The 17,179-nt window shown below is 55.8% G+C and overlaps 2 protein-coding genes across 8 annotated transcripts; one reads left to right on the plus strand and one right to left on the minus strand.

Moving 5' to 3' along the window:
• Positions 1 to 34: 34 nt before the first annotated feature.
• TTC16 (tetratricopeptide repeat domain 16) lies at positions 35 to 12,596 on the plus strand. The gene is made up of 13 exons (XM_057499060.1): positions 35 to 469; positions 1,069 to 1,241; positions 1,551 to 1,641; positions 1,815 to 1,958; positions 2,780 to 2,880; positions 2,955 to 3,084; positions 3,231 to 3,461; positions 5,022 to 5,236; positions 5,842 to 6,079; positions 8,615 to 8,757; positions 8,916 to 9,096; positions 10,622 to 10,709; positions 11,703 to 12,596. Exons 1-13 carry the CDS (start codon positions 404 to 406, stop codon positions 12,035 to 12,037), a joined length of 2,136 nt encoding a protein of 711 aa, XP_057355043.1. The 5' UTR covers positions 35 to 403; the 3' UTR covers positions 12,038 to 12,596.
• On the minus strand, positions 12,529 to 16,394 carry TOR2A (torsin family 2 member A). Of its 7 annotated transcripts, none has more exons than XR_005030568.2 (6): positions 16,130 to 16,357; positions 15,293 to 15,558; positions 14,372 to 14,547; positions 13,569 to 13,696; positions 12,930 to 13,272; positions 12,529 to 12,830 (listed from the first exon to the last, which is right to left on the minus strand). XR_005030568.2 is itself a non-coding variant. In XM_036913854.2 (6 exons), exons 1-5 carry the CDS (start codon positions 16,278 to 16,280, stop codon positions 13,384 to 13,386), a joined length of 834 nt encoding a protein of 277 aa, XP_036769749.2. In that variant the 5' UTR covers positions 16,281 to 16,384; the 3' UTR covers positions 13,135 to 13,272; positions 13,380 to 13,383. The 7 variants fall into 7 exon arrangements, 6 of the variants coding, with proteins under 6 accessions (XP_036769748.2, XP_036769750.2, XP_036769751.2 ...); XM_036913854.2 differs by lacking the exon at positions 12,529 to 12,830 and adding an exon at positions 13,380 to 13,496 and having other exon boundaries at positions 13,135 to 13,272; positions 16,130 to 16,384; XM_036913853.2 differs by having other exon boundaries at positions 12,529 to 13,272.
• Positions 16,395 to 17,179: the final 785 nt, after the last annotated feature.

Genomic DNA, 17,179 nt, shown 5'->3' on the forward strand with positions numbered 1-17,179 from the left:
GGGGCGGGGTGCGTCACGCGGCCGCCATGCTTCTGAGGGGCGGAAGTGGCTGGGTGGTAGCGGTGTCCGGGTAACGCTGCGCATTTCGCGGTGCGGCGTGACCGTGTCGTATGGGTTGTGGCACTTGCTTGACCTCTGGACGGGAAGGAGGAAGCCTTGTTCTGGCCCCCGCTGTGACCCTGTCTCGCTGCGGAAACCCGGCGAGTCCCCCAGCGAGTCCTTCCCCGCAGTAGCCTCAGCCTCACCAGCTAATAAAGTTTGCTAACCTCCTTCCGGCTCTACGAGCCTTTGACTCTCAGGGGGCGTGGCCAGAGGCGCTTCCTAGAGATGGGGCCTAGCAACGTCGGGCGTCTGGTCGCGAGGAAGCCGGCTCAGGCCCGGAGGTCCCTCGGGAAGGGGCCCCATGGCGGACTCCGAAGAGGTGCGAGGGGGAAAGCTAAAGCAAAGGAGAACTGAGGACTTGAGACGTGTACGCTGGTGGGGAGGTCGGAGGGGTGGCCGGAGCTGGCGTCCTGCCAGATATGGCATTTGCCCCGACGAGACGATGAGAGAAGAGATCTCAGATCTATGGGAAGTGGGACAGATAGGACTTGAGGACTGATGGACATAGGTGACTGGCAAAGAAGGTGAATTCACCGAGACGGGAAGGAAGTTGGGGGAAGGGCTCAGTTTGGCCTGCTGGGTGTGGGAGTATCACAATATGCAGGGGCTGCAGGAACCCCTGAGGCTTGGTGGCTTGGAGCAGGGCCTGAGCTGGAGACATTAGAACTCGCAGTGTGGGTAGTTGGAGGTGGGTGCTGAGGTGGACCAGGAGGAGAGCACGCGGTGGTGTGAGTATGAGCACCCTGACCTTTACCATAGGAGAGGGAGAGAGGCAGAACTGGAAAGGGAGAGGCTAGAACATCCCTAAGGGGATGGGGCTGGAAGTGCCACCAGCTTCCGGGCTGTGTCTCCTACCAGGCCTCATTTCTACCTGTCCTCCCTCCTGTGAGGTACCTGAGAAGAGTGTGTAAGTGGAGTGGGACTTGTCTCTGAGGACTGCTCCAGCTTGTTGTCCCGTGGTTCTAGAATGCTCTGGGGTTTGACCAGGCTCCCTTAGAGCACATCCTGAAGCCATGGGTGTTTCCAGGCCCAGAGGGAACCCTTCAGCGTGTCTTTGGGACCAGTCAGGTGTTCTGGAGAGTTGATGATACAAAACCAAAGGTCGTGGGGCTAACGGTGCCCCTCAAAGTCAGGGAGTAGTGAGTAATTTCCTTGTCTTGGGATCCCAGATTTCTACCCTGAGCAGCCATTACATGCTGTGCAAACCTGGGCTAGTTACTGTACCCCTCTGGGCTTCAGTGAACTCAATTGTATAATAGGGCTCTTCTACCTCAGCAGATAAAAGGCTGCTGGCCTGGATGGGCTCTAAGAAGGCCAGCCTCCTCTGCCTGGATCTATCCCTCCCTCCTCTGTCCACCCAAGTCCCGCTCCTCCTAACACACTCCCACAGCCCCAGCTGTATGCCAAAGTCAGGAACAGACCCTCAGCCTGTGCCCTTGTCCCCCCAGCTGCCATGAAGGCCATCAGTGCTTGGAGCAAAGGGACTGGGAGACCGCTGTGCTGCTGTTCTCCCGTGCCCTCCACTTGGACTCCCAGCTGGTGAGGGGGAGGACCCGGGTGGGCCTGGGCAGCTGCTGGTACACACCTCCCCCTCACTGTCACACCTGCCAGGCCCCTCCTCTCAGGGCCACCAAGTCCCTGATGGAAACTGAACATCAAACCTCAGAGGGGATTGTGGGAAGGGGACAGCAGTCTGGGCCCCTCTCCCTCAGGTAGACTTCTACGCCCTACGGGCCGAGGCCTACATCCAGCTCTGTGACTTCTCCTCGGCTGCCCAGAATCTTCGAAGGGCTCACTCCTTCCAGCCGGAGAACGCCAGCTACCTGGAGCGCCTCACCTTCGTGCTTTACCTGCAGGTGCCTGGGGCTGCCCAGACCCACACAAGGCACCCATGCACCAGGCACGGTGTTACCAGCCCCAGCTATGGAGGCTTTCCTTGCTCCTGGGCCAGCTCTGTCTACCTGGGGACCCCCTTGTCCCCACCTGCTACCCCTCTCAAGACCTCTCCCCCCTGCTCTTGGTCTTGCTCAGAGCTGGTTTCTTGCCAGAGTTGGGTAAAGTTTTACAGCATTGTGCAATAGGACTTTGTAAGAATGCCGATGATCTATTCTGTACTGTCCAATCTGGCAGCCATTAGCCACGTGGAACTGCTGAGCCCTTGAAGTGTGGCAAGCGTGACTGAGGAACTAGTTCTCAATTTTATTTAATTTTTAATTAATTAAAATTTTTATAGCCACGTAAAGCTGGTGGCTACTGTACTGAACAGCACAGATTTAGACTCTAAGAGGCTCTAAGCACTAAAAAGGTAACAGCTTCCTCCATTTGCAATCAGAATAAAAACAATATCAGACCATAAAATGCCAACAAACTCCAAGATTTGCTTCCTCTCTGTTCCTGTGTCTCTGTATTGTCTCTTTTTTGCCAACTGTGTATTTCTGTCTCTTGCTGTCTCTCCCCAGCTCTGTATCTCTCCCCATCTCTGTCACTGTCTCTCTGTCTGTGTCTCTTACTGCCTGTCCCCAGTTGTGTCTCTCTCTCCTCTGTGCTTCTGTCTCTTCAACTCTCCCCTAGATAAAAGGCTCTGTCCCCGTCTCTCGTCTCTCTCCCCTCTGCCCCAGCTGGTGGGCGCTGCTGGGCCAGGGCGGCAAGCAGAAGGGACTGCCCTCTGGGTCTGCAGGGCCAGTGTCTGTTCGAGCAATGTGCCTTCCTTGATGCCCTACAAGTCTTCTCAAAAGCCTCTGCACTCCAGCCTGAGAAACCCTGCTTCCGTTACCAATGGTGAGTGCCCAGCCGTGCTGCCCCTTCCTGGCCTCTCACCCAGCAGACAGAACACCTTTGCCCTCTGCCCACAGCATGGCCTGTCTCCTGGCCCTCAAGCGCCATCACGACTGCCTCTCACTAGTCAGTAAGGAGGTGCAGTGTGGCACGACCAATGCCGATGTCTACATCCTCCGGGCCAGGCTCCACAACTTCTTCCAGAAGGTAGAGCAGGGAGGGCAGGGTAATGGTGTGGCGCTCCCCCCAGCCTGGGTGCCCCCAGCACACCCTGAGATGACAGGAGGCCACTGGGCAGTCAGCCAGCCCAGAAGCCACACCCCCACAGTGTGGGGGGGCCCTGTGCCCTCCAGGCAGAAGCCCTGACCCACCCCACCCCTCAGCTACCTAGCCGGGTGGTGGTTCCATCTCTGTGCCAGGTTTGCGCCAGTCCCTGGAAACCACCAGGTGAGAGACCTATGTCATCCCTGCCCTTGCAGATCTCACAGCCCAGGGGGGATGTTCCTAAGCAGATGCCACACACAATGATTTCACGAGTGTCTGTAGCACCCAGGGAGGTGGTACCCAGGGACCCATTAGAGAAGGTGGCCCTTCCTCTTCCCTTCCTTTCTTCATCTGCCTCAGTGAACAGCTACTCAGGACCCCCAGCTGGCGCATCCCCTTGAGCTGGGCATGGAGGTACAGGGAACAGCTTAGGGGCAAGGGAGACTTGGGGTCACAAAGGAGGAGGGGGCTGTGGGATGAGAGGGCATCTGGTAGCGTCTTTGGAACCCAGGACTTTTGACTTCTTCCTGGGAGCAGCAAGAACCCGAGAAGGGTGTTCCCCCAGGCAGTGGGCTTTTGAAAGGTCCTTCTGGCTGCCAGGTGGAGTTTGGGTTGGAGGGGCAAGTCTGGACGCCAGGGTCTGGGTGCCTTCCCACTGGAGAGGAGGGGGCCAGAGGAGGGAGGATGGCGGAGAGTGTGGCAGGAAAGGGCAAGTTCCGCAGTCCTTTGGAGGTCAGGATCAGAGACTGACAGGTGTGGTCCAGAGGGACAGGGAGGGGTCCGGAATGATGTCCGGCATTCTGGCTTGGCCGGTGCAGAGGAGCTGGGAAACTTGCTGGGAGGATCAGGGTGGGTGCGCTTCACCTCAGCTCACCAGGTTGGGCGTCCTGGGGGTGACTGGAAACAAGATCCTCTCTCTGCTGGTGTCTGGGCTTCTGTGTCCCACACATGAGTCAGTGGGAGAGTCTCCTCCAATGGTAGGAGACTAATAATTATTGATAATTATTGACTGTGGGGATTTTAGCCACACCTGCCACCTCAGTCCCTGCAATGCACAGGCATATTCCGAGCACTTGACTCATGTTTATCTTAAAGGCTTGCAGCAGCCCTTTGAGTAGACACAACCTAGTGTCCTCTTCTCACAGATGGAGAAACAGGTCCAGAGGGGCTGGGTGACTTGCCCAAGGCCACACAGCCAGTTCTCAGTGGTGCTGCCCTGAACCCAAGTCCATCTACTCCAAAACCATATCCCTAGCCTCTGCCATCTTCCCTCTCCCAACTTCCTGGTATCCCTGCTGTTTACCCCACTCACTGTGCAATTAATTACCCTATAGGGTTCTTGCTTAAACTATTTGTTGACTGACTGACAGACCTGCTCACCCACTGGAAGGTATTTGCCTGGAGATGTTTTGCACTCATGCCCAGGCCTAAATCTGCTCTTGGTCAGAGTTGTCCTGGGCTTAAAGGTCAGGTAGTATGAGAGGGTGTGCAGGGGAGGATAGGGAGGCCATGACAGTCATGGTCAGGAGGCCACATCCTCCACTGACCAGGAGTGAACCTCAAAGAAGTCCTCCAAGGAGGAGGCATCTATAACCCCATTCTGTAGCAGAAACCACTGAGGCTGACCTGGCTCATCTGAGGTCACATCTGGAAAGGGGCCAGCAGGACTGGGCCTGAGGTGGGATTTTCCCACAATGCTCCCTGCCTCTTTCAAGAGGTACAAAAGGTGGAACAGCAATGTAGGGACTCTGAAGTTGGGTGGCATATGCTGGCCTGCCCAGGGAAAGGCTCCTACAGGCCTGGAGGTCTGCCTCCCCCTACTTGCCAGGGCAAGGCTCAGCTTGGCCTGCATCTCTGATGCCACTCCTTGCCCTCTGCAGCCCAAGCTCTGCTATCAAGACCTGCACAGTGCCTTGCTACTGGATCCTAAGCACCCACAGGCCAAGGTGCTCCTCCAGATGATGGTGGACCAGGCCCAGCAGGCACGCCAAGATGCCGGGATCCTAGCCGTGCAGGGCAAGCTACAGCATGCGCTGCAGCGTATCAGCAGTGCCATCGAGAACAACCCTCTGGACCCCAACCTCTTCCTCTTCCGGTACTGGGTAGGGAGATGCCAAACTTTGGGTACTGCTGTGTGGTCTCAGGAGAGCCCTTGGCCCTCCTCAGGCCTCAGTTTCGCCATCTAGCCTCTAATGATATTTCCCTACACCCCACGGGTCAAGGTACCATGGAAGGTGGCTTCTGCTATTGCCCTTGGAGGAGGTCAGGTATCAGTCTCAGTTAACCCATGAATCCTGGATGCTCAGGCCTGCTGAGCAGTTCATGCTGACGGGCTCAGCCCAGCTCAGGGGACGAGGCTTGGGCTTGAATCGGGCCCCTCCCCCCAGGACTCACCACCTGCTTCAGGGCCCTTTCACTTCCCTGAGCCTGGGTTTTCTCATAATAAACAATGCGGGTAAAACATCTGTCCCCTTGTACAAAAAGGCCTTAGCATAGAGATTGGCACACATTTGGCTCCCAAAAAGAAAGAGGGAAATTGGACTAGCAGGTAATCTGAGTAGCAGTCTAGGGCCACAGGTAGCCCACGCGGTGGGATCCCCTGCCACCACCTCCACGGGTCAGAGGGCCCAGAGCAACACTGCCTGCCTGGCCACCCCGGGTTGGTGAGGGTGCTTTGGCCCTCGTGGCCCTTCCGGACAGGGGCACCATATACCGACGGCTCCAGGAGTTTGATGCTGCGGTGGAGGACCTCCTGAAGGCTCTGGACATGACGACTGAGGGGGACATGGTGCAGCAGGCGCAGCGGCAGCTGCTACTGGCCTACAGTGACTTCGCTGTGCACCGCTCCATGCAGGGCGCCTACCAGGAGGGTGTGCTCCCGCTCAGTAAGGCTCTCAGGACGAGCAGCAGGAGAAAAGCCTCTACATCAACCGCGGAGGTGAGTGGGGTTCAGGCGGGCGCGGGCGGGCCCCTTGCCTCAGCCCTGAGCAGGCCACTGAGGGGGAGAGGAAGGAAGGAAAGGGGAAATATGTAAGAGTCTCAGTGTCCCAGGGACGCACTTTGGGAAACGTTGCTTTAGACAAATTGGTGACCGTCTCTTCCAACAGCTCAAAATTGGGCAGCCGGGAGAAGGTGCCCCTGGCAAGGAAAGCCTCCGCCGGCGCCCGCCCCGTCACGGCGTTACCAGCCCCAGCTTCAGGCTCCGCCCCCAGGGGGTGGAGCTGGCTGGGCTGGGGCTCCAGGCGCTAGGGCTCGGGTCCCACTCGGCCCCCGACCCCGGGGCCCGGGGCCCCAGCCTGCTTCTTCCAGCGGGGCGACCTGACCTTTGCTGAGGCGGACTGCCAGCAGGCGCTGGCGCTGAGCCCGCACGGCGAGGGCGCCAACCTGCGCATGGGCATGCTGCGGGAGAAGATGGGCTTCTGCGCGCAGAAGGGCGGGCGGGCGCGGTAGTGGGCGGGGCCTTCCTGACACCCACTGGGGGACTCCCTGGGCCAAGGTGCCTCTGCTCTCCCGGTTACGTCTCCTGAACACCGATTTTATTTTCCAAGTTTTCCCTGAGAAGCCTTCATGCCCGCCCACATATTGTTATGGTAATTTAGCTTTTTATAAAAAACAAGTGTTCAGTAATATATAACAGAATATGAATGTTCCCAACATCTATCTCCCAGCTCTTTCCCCCAGTAAGTTTGGTAAAGATTCCTCCAGATTGTTTCCTATGCGTTTATTAACAACCATTAGTATTTTACAAAAGTGAGATCATGCTTAACTGTTTTTTGACTTGTTTTTTTCACTTCCCATGGCATTATGTATAGGACTACCTCATTCTCTTAAAAGAGAATAGAATTTTTTGCATAGTATTCCATCGAGTGAGGTCCCACAGTATCCTTAGACAATTCTCCACTGATGAATATTTGCACAGTTCCCAGTTTCTATTATAAGTAATGCTGTAGAGGGCACTAGGACATACATTTTTGTGCATTCATACCAGTAATGCTGCAGTTAGATTGCTAGAAGTCAAATTGCTGAGTTAAAGAGTAAAAATGTAACATTTTAAAAGATAATATCCAATTATTTTCCAAAAACAGTGAACCAATATAAACTTCCCCCAGGAAAGGAGAGTCTTGATTTCCCCTAACCTTCCTAGAGCCGGGTTTTTCAACTCTGCTCACCTAGTAGACAAAATGCTCTTCTGCCATTGATTTTGTGTGTTTAAATTACTAGCGCAGGCCAGCATCTTTTGTTGTTTATTGGTCATCACTGCGTGCCCAAATCTTTTGCCAATTTTGCTATTAAATCGCTCACTGAAAAAAATTTTTTTGGTTATAAGAGTTCTTTGTAGGCTAGGAAAATTAGCATGTCATCTGCCTTCCATGGGAAAAAAATGTTTTCTCTATCTTTTTCTTCTTTTATTTTTTATTTTTATTTTCTATTTGTTTTCTCTATTGCTTTCCTTAATGGTGTTTTGCTATTCAGTAACTTGGGATTTAATTATAGTCAAATTAATTTTTTTCATTTTTGGCTGCTGGATTTGTGACATTCTCAGAAAGGCCCTCTGTGCTCCAAGATCCAAACCATTCACTTACATTAGGGTCCTATACTAGCCTTTAAGTGTTGGGGCCATCAATAGCATAGCTGGTAGAAGGAGAGAAAAGGGGCATGGTGGTGGGGAGCAGAGGCCAGCCTGGTTTTCCTCAAACTCCCCAGTGGGGCCCAGAAGCTACCAGTTCCCTCAGGGGACCCAGCTCACAGCAGCCTGCTGTGGCCCACTGTGTGCTACAGGCAGTTCCAGAAGGCAGAGAACCACTTCTCAATGGCCATCCAGCACAACCCCCAGAAGGCCCAGTACTACCTGCACCGTGCCAGGAGCCAGCAGCTCCTGCAGAATATTTTTGGGGCCCGCCAGGATGTTGCCACTGTCCTGCTTCTTGACCCCAAGCAGCCCAAGGTGGGTTCCTGCTGGGCTAGGCATACAGGCTCCAGAGTTTATACCCTGGGCCGCCTAAAGATACCAGCTGTCCCTAAAAAGAAATCTAATATCCTAGCAACAGTAACAGCTGCCAATGCTGAGCCTTTACAGAGTGCCAGGCACTGTTCTAACCACTTCAACTTGCACCACTCTGTTTAACCTTCTTTAGCACTCCAAGAGACAGGTAACATTACCTTCACCCCTCAATTTATAGATGAACAGGGTAAGGATCAGAGAAGTCAATTCCCTTGCCCCAGGTCACACAGCTTAGACGTCAAGCCCTTATCCACCTGGCTCCAGAACCTGTGGCTGGACTCACCATCAGTGCCCCCTCTCCCAATAGTTCCTTTCTCATGGTCTCCTGAGATTTTTGGGCAAAAGGGTCTGGCCTTTTAAAAATGACCACTAGTAAACCCCCCTTCAGCCCTGAGAAGGACAGGATGGGACCACACCAGCCACCCCCTGCTCTGGCCCATACCTGGCTCCTGTCACCCTCTCTCCTGGCAGCTGCTCCCACTGATGACCAGCCTCTTCCCTGGCATGTCGGTGGAGGAGGTGCTTAGCAGCCAGGTGGCTCACTTGTCCAGGCTGCAGCTGCACCGGGTGGTAGAGAGTGCTGCACAGGCCAGCATTGCCCAAGGCATCATGGGGTAAGTTCCTAGAGCAGGAGTCACAGGCCAGGAGTGGGGAATGGTGGGGCCTCAAGGCTCCTCTGGCCCCAGCCGTCCTCAGGCCCCTGTCCAGTCTTTGGGGATGGTGGGGTGAGTCAAGGAGGCTTACCCCGTGCTCCGGGGCCATGGCTCGGCAGGCAGCTCAGGAAGCAGGAACTAGAGCGCCAGAAGGCTCGGGCCCTGCCATCCTCCTGGATGCTGGGACAGACTTTGTCTGAGACCTCTGAAGAGCAGAAGGCCACTCCCCAGGCCCTGCAGGCAGAGCCCCACCGCCCAGAGGAAGAGGCCCATGCTCCCAAGGAACAGGAGGAAGAAAAGGTGAGTGGGCCACATGCCGGGGGACCTGGGGTCCCTGAGGTCTGGGGTGGGGTGCACCCTGAGCCAGGGCTGAGGAGTGCAGGCTGGCTGGAGACTGGCTTCCAGGCCTGGCTCTGCCTCTGCTCAGCTGTGTGGCTTGGGCAGGGGACATCTGGCTGTGAAATGGGGATGCTACCAGTAAGGGTAGGGCGCATGGGAGGTGGGCCCCTCGCAGAGGGAAGCCTCGCCACACCTTGCCCACATTCACCTGCATAAATTCTGCTGTGTGCACTGGCCAGTTTTGTTAGAATTTTTTAATTCTTTAATTCTGTGTCCGAGCTTTTTTAATTCTTTAATTCTGTGTCAGAACTTTTTAATTCTTTGTGTCAGAATTCTAAATTCTTAAAATTTATTTCTAAAAACTTTATTAAATGTAACAAATATAGAAAAACACAAATCGTAAGTGAACTATATGATGCATTTTCACAAACTGAATATGTCCATGACACCATTATCCAGATCAAGAAAGAACATGTTCCAGCTCCCAGAAGCCCCCTTGTGCCCCCTCCTAGGCCCTCCCTCAGCCCAGCGCACCCCAAGCTGTCCTGACTCCTAACACCACAGGGGAGTTCTTCACACCAGCAGACAAGTACTGTGCTCCCCCTGGTCTCTGACTCCTTCCATTAAGCAGGACATCAGGAGGTGCATGCAAGTTGACTGTTCTCATTGCTGTAGAGAATTCCACCCTATAAATAGCCCACAATTTATTTATCCACTTTACTGCTGATGGACAGCAAGTAAATTGGTGTGCAAAGGAAACTTTACATAACTGAAGTAAACGGAACACCAGCATCTCTTGCCGTAAAGAGAAAAGCCTGGCTCTATATTTTTCTAGCTCACGTTAGAATATACATACACAAACCTTTGATCTGTGTATCCCCTGAAGTCACCGGGGGCTCCCTCCCTCGGGGAGATGTGAAGCCGGGGTCCCAAGCTCAGCTCTGCAGCTCTGCCTACTCCCCTGCTGCCTGTGGCTGGAGGAGACCAGCAGCCAAGAGCCTGGCTGTGGAGTCCCTCCAGCCTGAACTCAGGCTTTGGCTTCTCCCCTTGGCTCGGCGCCCCAGCAGGCTGCTCAGGCACTGGGAGCCTTGTTCTCCTGGCCCATGACGTGGTGATGATGGTCACTCCCTCGCAGACGTGTGGGGAAGAATGAAATGGGACAGGTATATGTAATGCAGAGGCGCTCCTCAATTCCTCACTAGCCCTCATTCTTCAGGGCACAGCACCTTACAGTTTACACAAGCCTGTCCTATACTTGAACTAATTTGCATTTTGCTGATGGGGAAACTGAGGCCCAAGCAGCCTCTTACTGCCTTTCTTACAGTGTGCTGCCAGTGTAGCCTGGCCACTCCTTCTGGTCCAGTCTTAGCTTCTCCATGTCCCCAGCCCTAGCCTGGGGTCCTTGAGGAGCTGACCTTCTAGAGCCGTGGCCACTGGCCCAGGGCCTCCCACAGCCCGTGACTGCCCGGCCTGTCTCCTGCCCTAGGAGGAGAAGCCAGAGCTTATCCCGAGCAAGCGGAGGCCCCTGTCTGACAGCTACCTCGACCAGACCTCTTCGGGCTCCGTCTTGGGCTGTAAGTCCCCGGTGCTCCTGCCAGGCCTGTGTGCGCCCAAGCACCAGGGTGGGTAAAGGTCAGGGGTCAGAGACTCCCTGGTCTAGGTGTGCATTTGGGCTCCAGTGCGTAAGTCTGTGTGACTGTGAAGCAGAGGAAGAACCCCAACTGTGCAGGGGTGCAGTGAGGTGAGGCCAGCACAGGTGAGGCACTTCACAGTTGCTGCCAGCTCCACTCTCCTTCCCCTCAGGCCTGCCCCTTTTCTCTCTGCCTCCCTGGCCTCTCCTTGTGCATACAAGCCTACAGACCCTGTGCATGTCCCAAGAGCTTATATCCCCAATTCTGCCAGGCACCCTCAGGGAGAGGACAAAAGTGGAAAACCCAGGAATGCTGCCCCGAACGGAGGTCAAGGGCAGCTGTGAGCAGGCCAGACAGGGAGGGAAAGAGTGGGGGCCAGCCTCCTGCCTGCCCTTCAGTGCAACTCAACAAATGCGTGTCCTAGGGCCAGGCTGTGCCAGATGCTGGTTACAGGCCTGGCCCTGGGGAGCTTTTGGTCCTGAAGGAAAGGAGGCGGAACAGTGAACATAACCAGGACAGTGTGGATGTATCGTGGACAGTCCAGACGGGCCGTGGGAGCATTTAGCTCCCTCTGGGGGACCAGGGAGGGGGATCTGGAGGAAGGGTTAGCCAAGTGGAGCGGGGGGAGCTGCTGCAGGCAGGCAGCCCAGAACCCTGCAGGCTGTTGGTTGTGGCCGCAACAGTGGGCAAGGGCAGCCAGCAGAGCGGAGGCCAGGGCTGGGTGAGTGGGATCCTCAGCCCCTTGCCCTCACTTGCAGCCCTCACCCACCTGTAAGGCTTGGGCTGCCAAGGAGAGCTGGGCCGGAATGATCTGACAGGCCTTCCCTTGGTCATGCAAGGCCTCTGGGATACAGGCAGGGGTAAGGCCAGAAGCCTCCTTTCCGGGAGCTACTGGGGAAGGCAGCCTGATGGGTGCTCTTGGCACATCCTTCCCAGTCAGAACCATGTCCATCCTAGGGACAGAGACATCCACTATCTGCCAGGAGTACAGGCGCACCTCGACCACTGCGGTGACGTTCTCTGGCTCCTCATTGCTGAAGACTCAGTCCTCAGAGTTGGGGAGTGACAGGGACCTCAGCCTGTGCCACAGCCCCAGGAAAACCAAGACCACCCAGAGTCACAGGCCCAGCAAGTTGGAGGCCATGCAGGGCCACAGCCACAAGTCCAGCAGGATGGAGGCCGCACAGAGCCAGAGTTCTAGCAAGACAGAGGCTATGAAGGGCCAGAGCTGGAGGCCCAGCAGGACCAAGGCCACCCAGGGCCCAAGGTAAAAGCCCAAGACCAAGGCTCCCCAGGGTCCAAGACAGCATCTAAGAAGGGCCAAAGTTGCCTGTGGTTGGGGCTGGGGACCCAGCAAAGCTGATGCCACCCAGGGATGATGTTGGGGACTGAACTGAAGTTCTAGCAAGACTTTCTGTGACCCAAGTAGGAGCCCCAGCAACAGCGAGGTCACCCGAGGCCAGTGCCAGAGGCCTAACATGACCCAGGCTGTCCAGAGCTGGAGCCGGAACACCAGCACAGGTGCCAGCAAGACCACGCTCACCTGGGGCTGCAGCCCGAATCTTAGCAAGACCCGGCCCAGCACAGGGCCCGAGCCAGAACCCCAGCCCCAGTAGTTATGCTTTTCTGGGGAAGGGCCACTTAGCCCCCTCGTTTCTTGCCGGGGATGGGGAGCTTCGACCCTCCCTGCCTCCCGCTCTGACACCAGTACTCAGTAAAGCCACTTTCTTCTGAAGAAATCAGAAACCTCAGCCAACATTCCTCTGATCCCAAGGCTAAGTTTATTGTATTTGTTCTCCTTTTACAAAATTAAAAACTTTAAAAACCAGGCCCAAGTGGCAGCTTGAGTTCCTCTATTCACAGAGACTATGAAACCTCGACCTGGCTTCACATTGCTGCGACGCAGGGTGCGGGGCGGAGAGGGGTGTGGCCCCAGAGCATGGGGGCAAAAATGACAGACCGAAGAGGGGGCGAGCGGCCATGAGCCGCAGTCCCTGAGTTACAGTTCACAGCTTAAGACGGCTCAGGCTGGAGCGTGAGATTCTGGGGTCACCAGTGGTTTCCCTGGGGAAGAAAGCAAAGGCTGAGATGCCCTCAGACCAGATAAGAGGCCAGGGCCTGCCCACGCCCCGCCTCCTCTTCATTTGGGGCTTTGGGTCTCACTCTCTGGGAGGCTCAGGATAAGGGTCCCTCTGGCAGAGTCCACAGGGCTTTCTTGCTCGGCCTGGCCAGGTAGAGAAGGGCAGGGAACCCCCTGGGGGTCAGAGGAAGAAGGCTACTCGGGAAGCCACAGTCTTGCAGCCATTAGAGGAAAAGAGCTGCTCTTCCTCTGGGAAGAAGGTGACGCTCTCCAGCACAGCCTGCACAACCTCATCCCTAGGCTCCAGGCCCAGGTGGGCCAGCTCGTTGAGCACGCAGTGCCGCACGTGGTGCCGCTGGAGTGGTAAGAAGGGTACCAGGGCATCCAGGAGATGCTCTTCCAGGATGCCAGAGCGCCAGAAGCCATCTGCGGGAAAGGGCAACGGGAAGGGTCTGTGGCGGCACTGGGATAAGCTGCCCCCACTTCCCCCCTCGGAGCTGGGATAAGCAGCACAGGTAAGGTGCTGGTCCTACCCTCTCAGCCGCCTTCCCAGGTTCTGGGCTCAGGGAGGTTGTACGACTGCCAGGAGCTCCGAGCCTGGGCTGGGAAGTACCAGGTCAGCAGACAGAGCACCAGACCCCTGCAAGAACCTGGCCCACCGGATGTGGGTAAGAAGCCCCAGCCTAAAGTCCCCCCGGGCAGGGCTCCTGAGCGGCACTCACGGTGTGGGTTGTCCAGCAAAGCCCGGGAGATGACCGGCTCCAGCTCCTGCAGGCGGATCTCCTCACGGTCCCGGCGGCTGCGCCAGGCCTCCAGCGCCACCTGGTTGATCTGCTCACCACCAGTGTTGCTAGCACGAGGGATGCAGGCTGACCCTCAGACAGTGCAGGGCAGAACTTGGCCCTTGCTTCCCACATCACCTAACATGAACCGAGCTTGGGAGCCCATCTCAGCGGCGGTCAGAAGCCCAACTGAAAACACTCCACGGGAACCACCTCTGCTCTAGAGCTTGTGTCCACAACTGTGACCCTTGGAAATTCACCTCTATGTGCCATGCACTTTACAAAACACTCCTGGGTCCTTTCACTGAGTTTCCTTCACCCAGTCCCTAGGACAGAAGACAGCACTAATTTTAGCCCTGTTGGTCAGGAGATGGACACCCAGAGATAGAAGTGATTTGTCTGGGGAAACACAGCTAAGACTCTTAGACGTGAAACCGGAACTCTAGCCCTATTTTCCCAAGCTGCATTCTCCTGGTCGTAAAAGAGGAAAAACTCAACCTAGAAGCATTTCCGCAAAGAAATGGTGAGAATCAAAAATACTGAGCCCAGCATAGGCTCTGAGAATGTCAAAGGGAAATCAACCATCTGGAATGACAGTCACAAGCAAGAGGGTGAGGGGCTTTGGGAAGGCCCAGCTTTGTCCAGGGGGCATGGTATTCTGCTGCGGGGCCACAGACTAAGACTGGACAGCCGAGACCTCTGATAAGTGTGCCTGTACCACGTCTGCTGCAAAGCAGGCCCACCTGATGAAGATGAAAATGGCCTTGCGATAGTTGGTTCCGTACACAACCCAGGAGGAGCCCAGGAAGGGCTGCAGGACCTCCATCAGGCCTGGGGCCAGCTTGTCCATCTCATCGAAGAGGAAGAGGGAGCGGCTGCAGGCAGTGAGGTTCCCTTGGACCCAGCTCTTAAGATTCTTCTGCAGGGCAGAGGTAGGAGTTTGAGGGGGCCTGGAGATACTCTCCGGACCCCAAGCTTCTCTCCAAAGCAAAACTAATCCTCTTCCCTGAAGATATGGTCTTGCAGAGAGCACCAATCCCTCAATGGGACTGATGGCCAAACTGTGGCCCTAAGAGGAGCAGAGGCTTGTCCAAGCCAACAGAGCAAGTCAGCAGGAGAACAGAGACCTCCCTAGTTGGGGTTCCTTCCCTGAAACCTCCTGCCTTCTATAAAAGGGGCAGGCATCTTCCAGCTCCAAGTACCTGCCCCGTGTCAGCACCGGACAGTGCTGACAGCTGAAACACATCAGCCTGGGAAGTACTTCGCATTCAACAGCAATACAGTGGGAAGAGCTAACACAGACTGACTGCTTACTCTGAGCCTCAAGTTGGTGTTCAGTGCTTTACAGAGAAGATAATAAACTGTCTGGCAGAGGTAAGTGCTCAATAAATATTATCTGCAATTACATAATCCCGAGTACCCCCACAACAACCCTGGTAGGTAGGTACAATTACTGCCTCCCAGGGTTTAAAGCAAGAACTCTCTGCCAGGTAGAATGGCAACATCTCAAGCTCCCACCAGGATGGGTGCTAAGGGCTAAGGCTCCAGCTGGCTGTGTGGCCCGAAGCAAGTGACTCTGTCTCTGGGCTCAGGCCTCTCTCTTTCCCAAGGGTTTAGCACCCCATGGTGCAGGCAAATGGTGGTCCAGGATACAACAAGCCTACCTTGTAGTGCTCCATGTGGCTGGGGTGGGGGAAGTGGATGACAGGGGAAAAGTGGTGCACATGCGGGCTGCTGAGGCCACCCCGGAAGAGATATTGTGCCAGCAGGGAGCTGACATAGGACTTGCCAGTGCCTGTCCAGCCATGCAGGGAGAGGACCAGCGGCTTGGTGGGTGCTGGGTCCTGCACGAAGGTCTTCAGTGCCTTCACCACCAACGCTCGGGCCAAGTGCTGTCCCGCCAGGTGTTGGGCCAGGTCACACTCCAGACCTAGGCCGCGAGAACAGGGTCAGAGCTGAGGACACATGATCACTACAGAAGAGGTTCAAGGGGAAAGTCATGTCGGAGACTGGTCTAGGAATTCCTGTGTTCTGGGACCTTTCTACAAGCTGACGGCAGACAGGGGCCCTTGGGGGTCTCCACACTCAGGCCCGACTCAGCTCGGCAGTACCCCCACCAAGTGGCTCAGCCCTGCGTGGGAGCTGTCAACAGGGTCCACCCGACCCCTGCCCATCCCAAGGCAGGCTTCTCCCCTGATGGCCAGTCCGCTGTGGAGGCCTAAACCTCCCTGCGAGGCCCTGCTGTCAAAGGCCTCTCTCCTTCCTGGCAGGGCTCTGCCTGGACCACGAACAGGTATCCCCAAACCCGCAGCCCGAGCCCCGTGCGCCGGGCTCTCCGGGCCCCTCAACACCGAGCCCACTTCCGGCCCTGGCGTCTGGAAGTCTGGAGGTCCCGCCCTTCGGCTCTACCCTCCGGCTCCGGCCCCGGCCCAACCCCGGAGTCGAGGTTCTACACTCCGCGTCCGCCGACCCCTCGGCTCCGGGCTCCCGAGGATCCTCACCCTGGAAGTCTGGCTGGAAGTCACATTCACAAAAGGCGCCGAAGTTGCAGCGCAGCGAAGTCAGGCCCCACGCGGCGGCCGCGGTCGAGACCAACCCGAGCAGCACGAGGAGCGAGCCCCAGGGCCAGGAGCCGCGCGTCCCAGCCTCCATCCGGGTGAGGCCCGAGCTCCACGGGGGCAGCTAACCGCCTCGCGCGAGAACCACAACTCCCGGCGTGCATCGCTTCGCGACAGCCACTGCGGGCGGCCTACAACTCCCGGCTCCCTTCTCGCCTCTCTCAAAGGCCAGCCGCGTTACCCTCAGCAGGACCCGAAGGTGGCCCCCAGGGGGAGCCCTCGAGCTGTCCAATCTCAGACGGCGGGCCGCGTTTCCATGGCCACGGTAACTAGGAGACCATCATAGTAGCTCCGAAAGAATAATAAAGGATTATTGACCACAAAGGGGACGTTAACAATTGTAGCAAAAACTTGCATGGCACCTTAGACCTTGCAAAGCGCCTTTTCCATGCTCTTTTTTTTCTTTTCTATGATAAAAGGGTGCTCGCTAAGAGCTTTTGGTGAGTACCTGACTATGTGCCCCTACTGTTAGGTGCCTTACGTATCTTAATATGATAAGTACTTGCCATACAGAGAAACGGTGATATTTCAATGAGGTACAGACACAGTGAGTGTTTTGGCTTAGAAAGTAATAAATGATCATCAACCGCCCATTATGTATGAAACCTATCATTTACCGTGCACTGCTTTAACATCAATTCTTAGGAATCAGTTCCGTTATTATCCCCAATTTATTGTGGAAATTGGGGCCCAAGAGGTTAAGCCTCTTATCAAGGCCACCGAGTTAGTGAACAATAGAACCGAATCCAAGTCTGGATGCTGCCAAAGATCGAATGCACTGCCGTTATCTAGCCTCTCTTGGTCAAAGGATTCAAAAAGCAAAGGACCCCAGACTTTTCAAATTCAGTGAATTGGCTCCCTAGGCCTCCAGCATGGCCTGGAGTTGTGTTGATCCATATTGCCTACCTCCCTGACCCACCAAATGAAGACAGC

This window comes from Manis pentadactyla, chromosome 3, assembly GCF_030020395.1.
Source record: "Manis pentadactyla isolate mManPen7 chromosome 3, mManPen7.hap1, whole genome shotgun sequence".
NCBI classification, from domain to species: domain Eukaryota; kingdom Metazoa; phylum Chordata; class Mammalia; order Pholidota; family Manidae; genus Manis; species Manis pentadactyla.

Bases quoted from the DNA above. Each gene is read 5' to 3' on its own strand.
- TTC16 (XM_057499060.1), top strand. From the start codon at position 404: ATGGCGGACTCCGAAGAGGTGCGAGGGGGAAAGCTAAAGCAAAGGAGA. The intron at 3,085-3,230 runs GTAGAGCAGGGA...TGTGCCCTCCAG, and splicing joins TCCACAACTTCTTCCAGAAG to GCAGAAGCCCTGACCCACCC. The intron at 9,097-10,621 runs GTGAGTGGGCCA...CTCCTGCCCTAG, and splicing joins AGGAACAGGAGGAAGAAAAG to GAGGAGAAGCCAGAGCTTAT.
- TOR2A (XM_036913853.2), bottom strand. From the start codon at position 16,280: ATGGAGGCTGGGACGCGCGGCTCCTGGCCCTGGGGCTCGCTCCTCGTG. The intron at 14,548-15,292 runs GTAGGCTTGTTG...TCTGCCCTGCAG, and splicing joins GCCACATGGAGCACTACAAG to AAGAATCTTAAGAGCTGGGT. The intron at 13,273-13,568 runs GTGAGTGCCGCT...CCTTTCCCGCAG, and splicing joins TTTGCTGGACAACCCACACC to ATGGCTTCTGGCGCTCTGGC.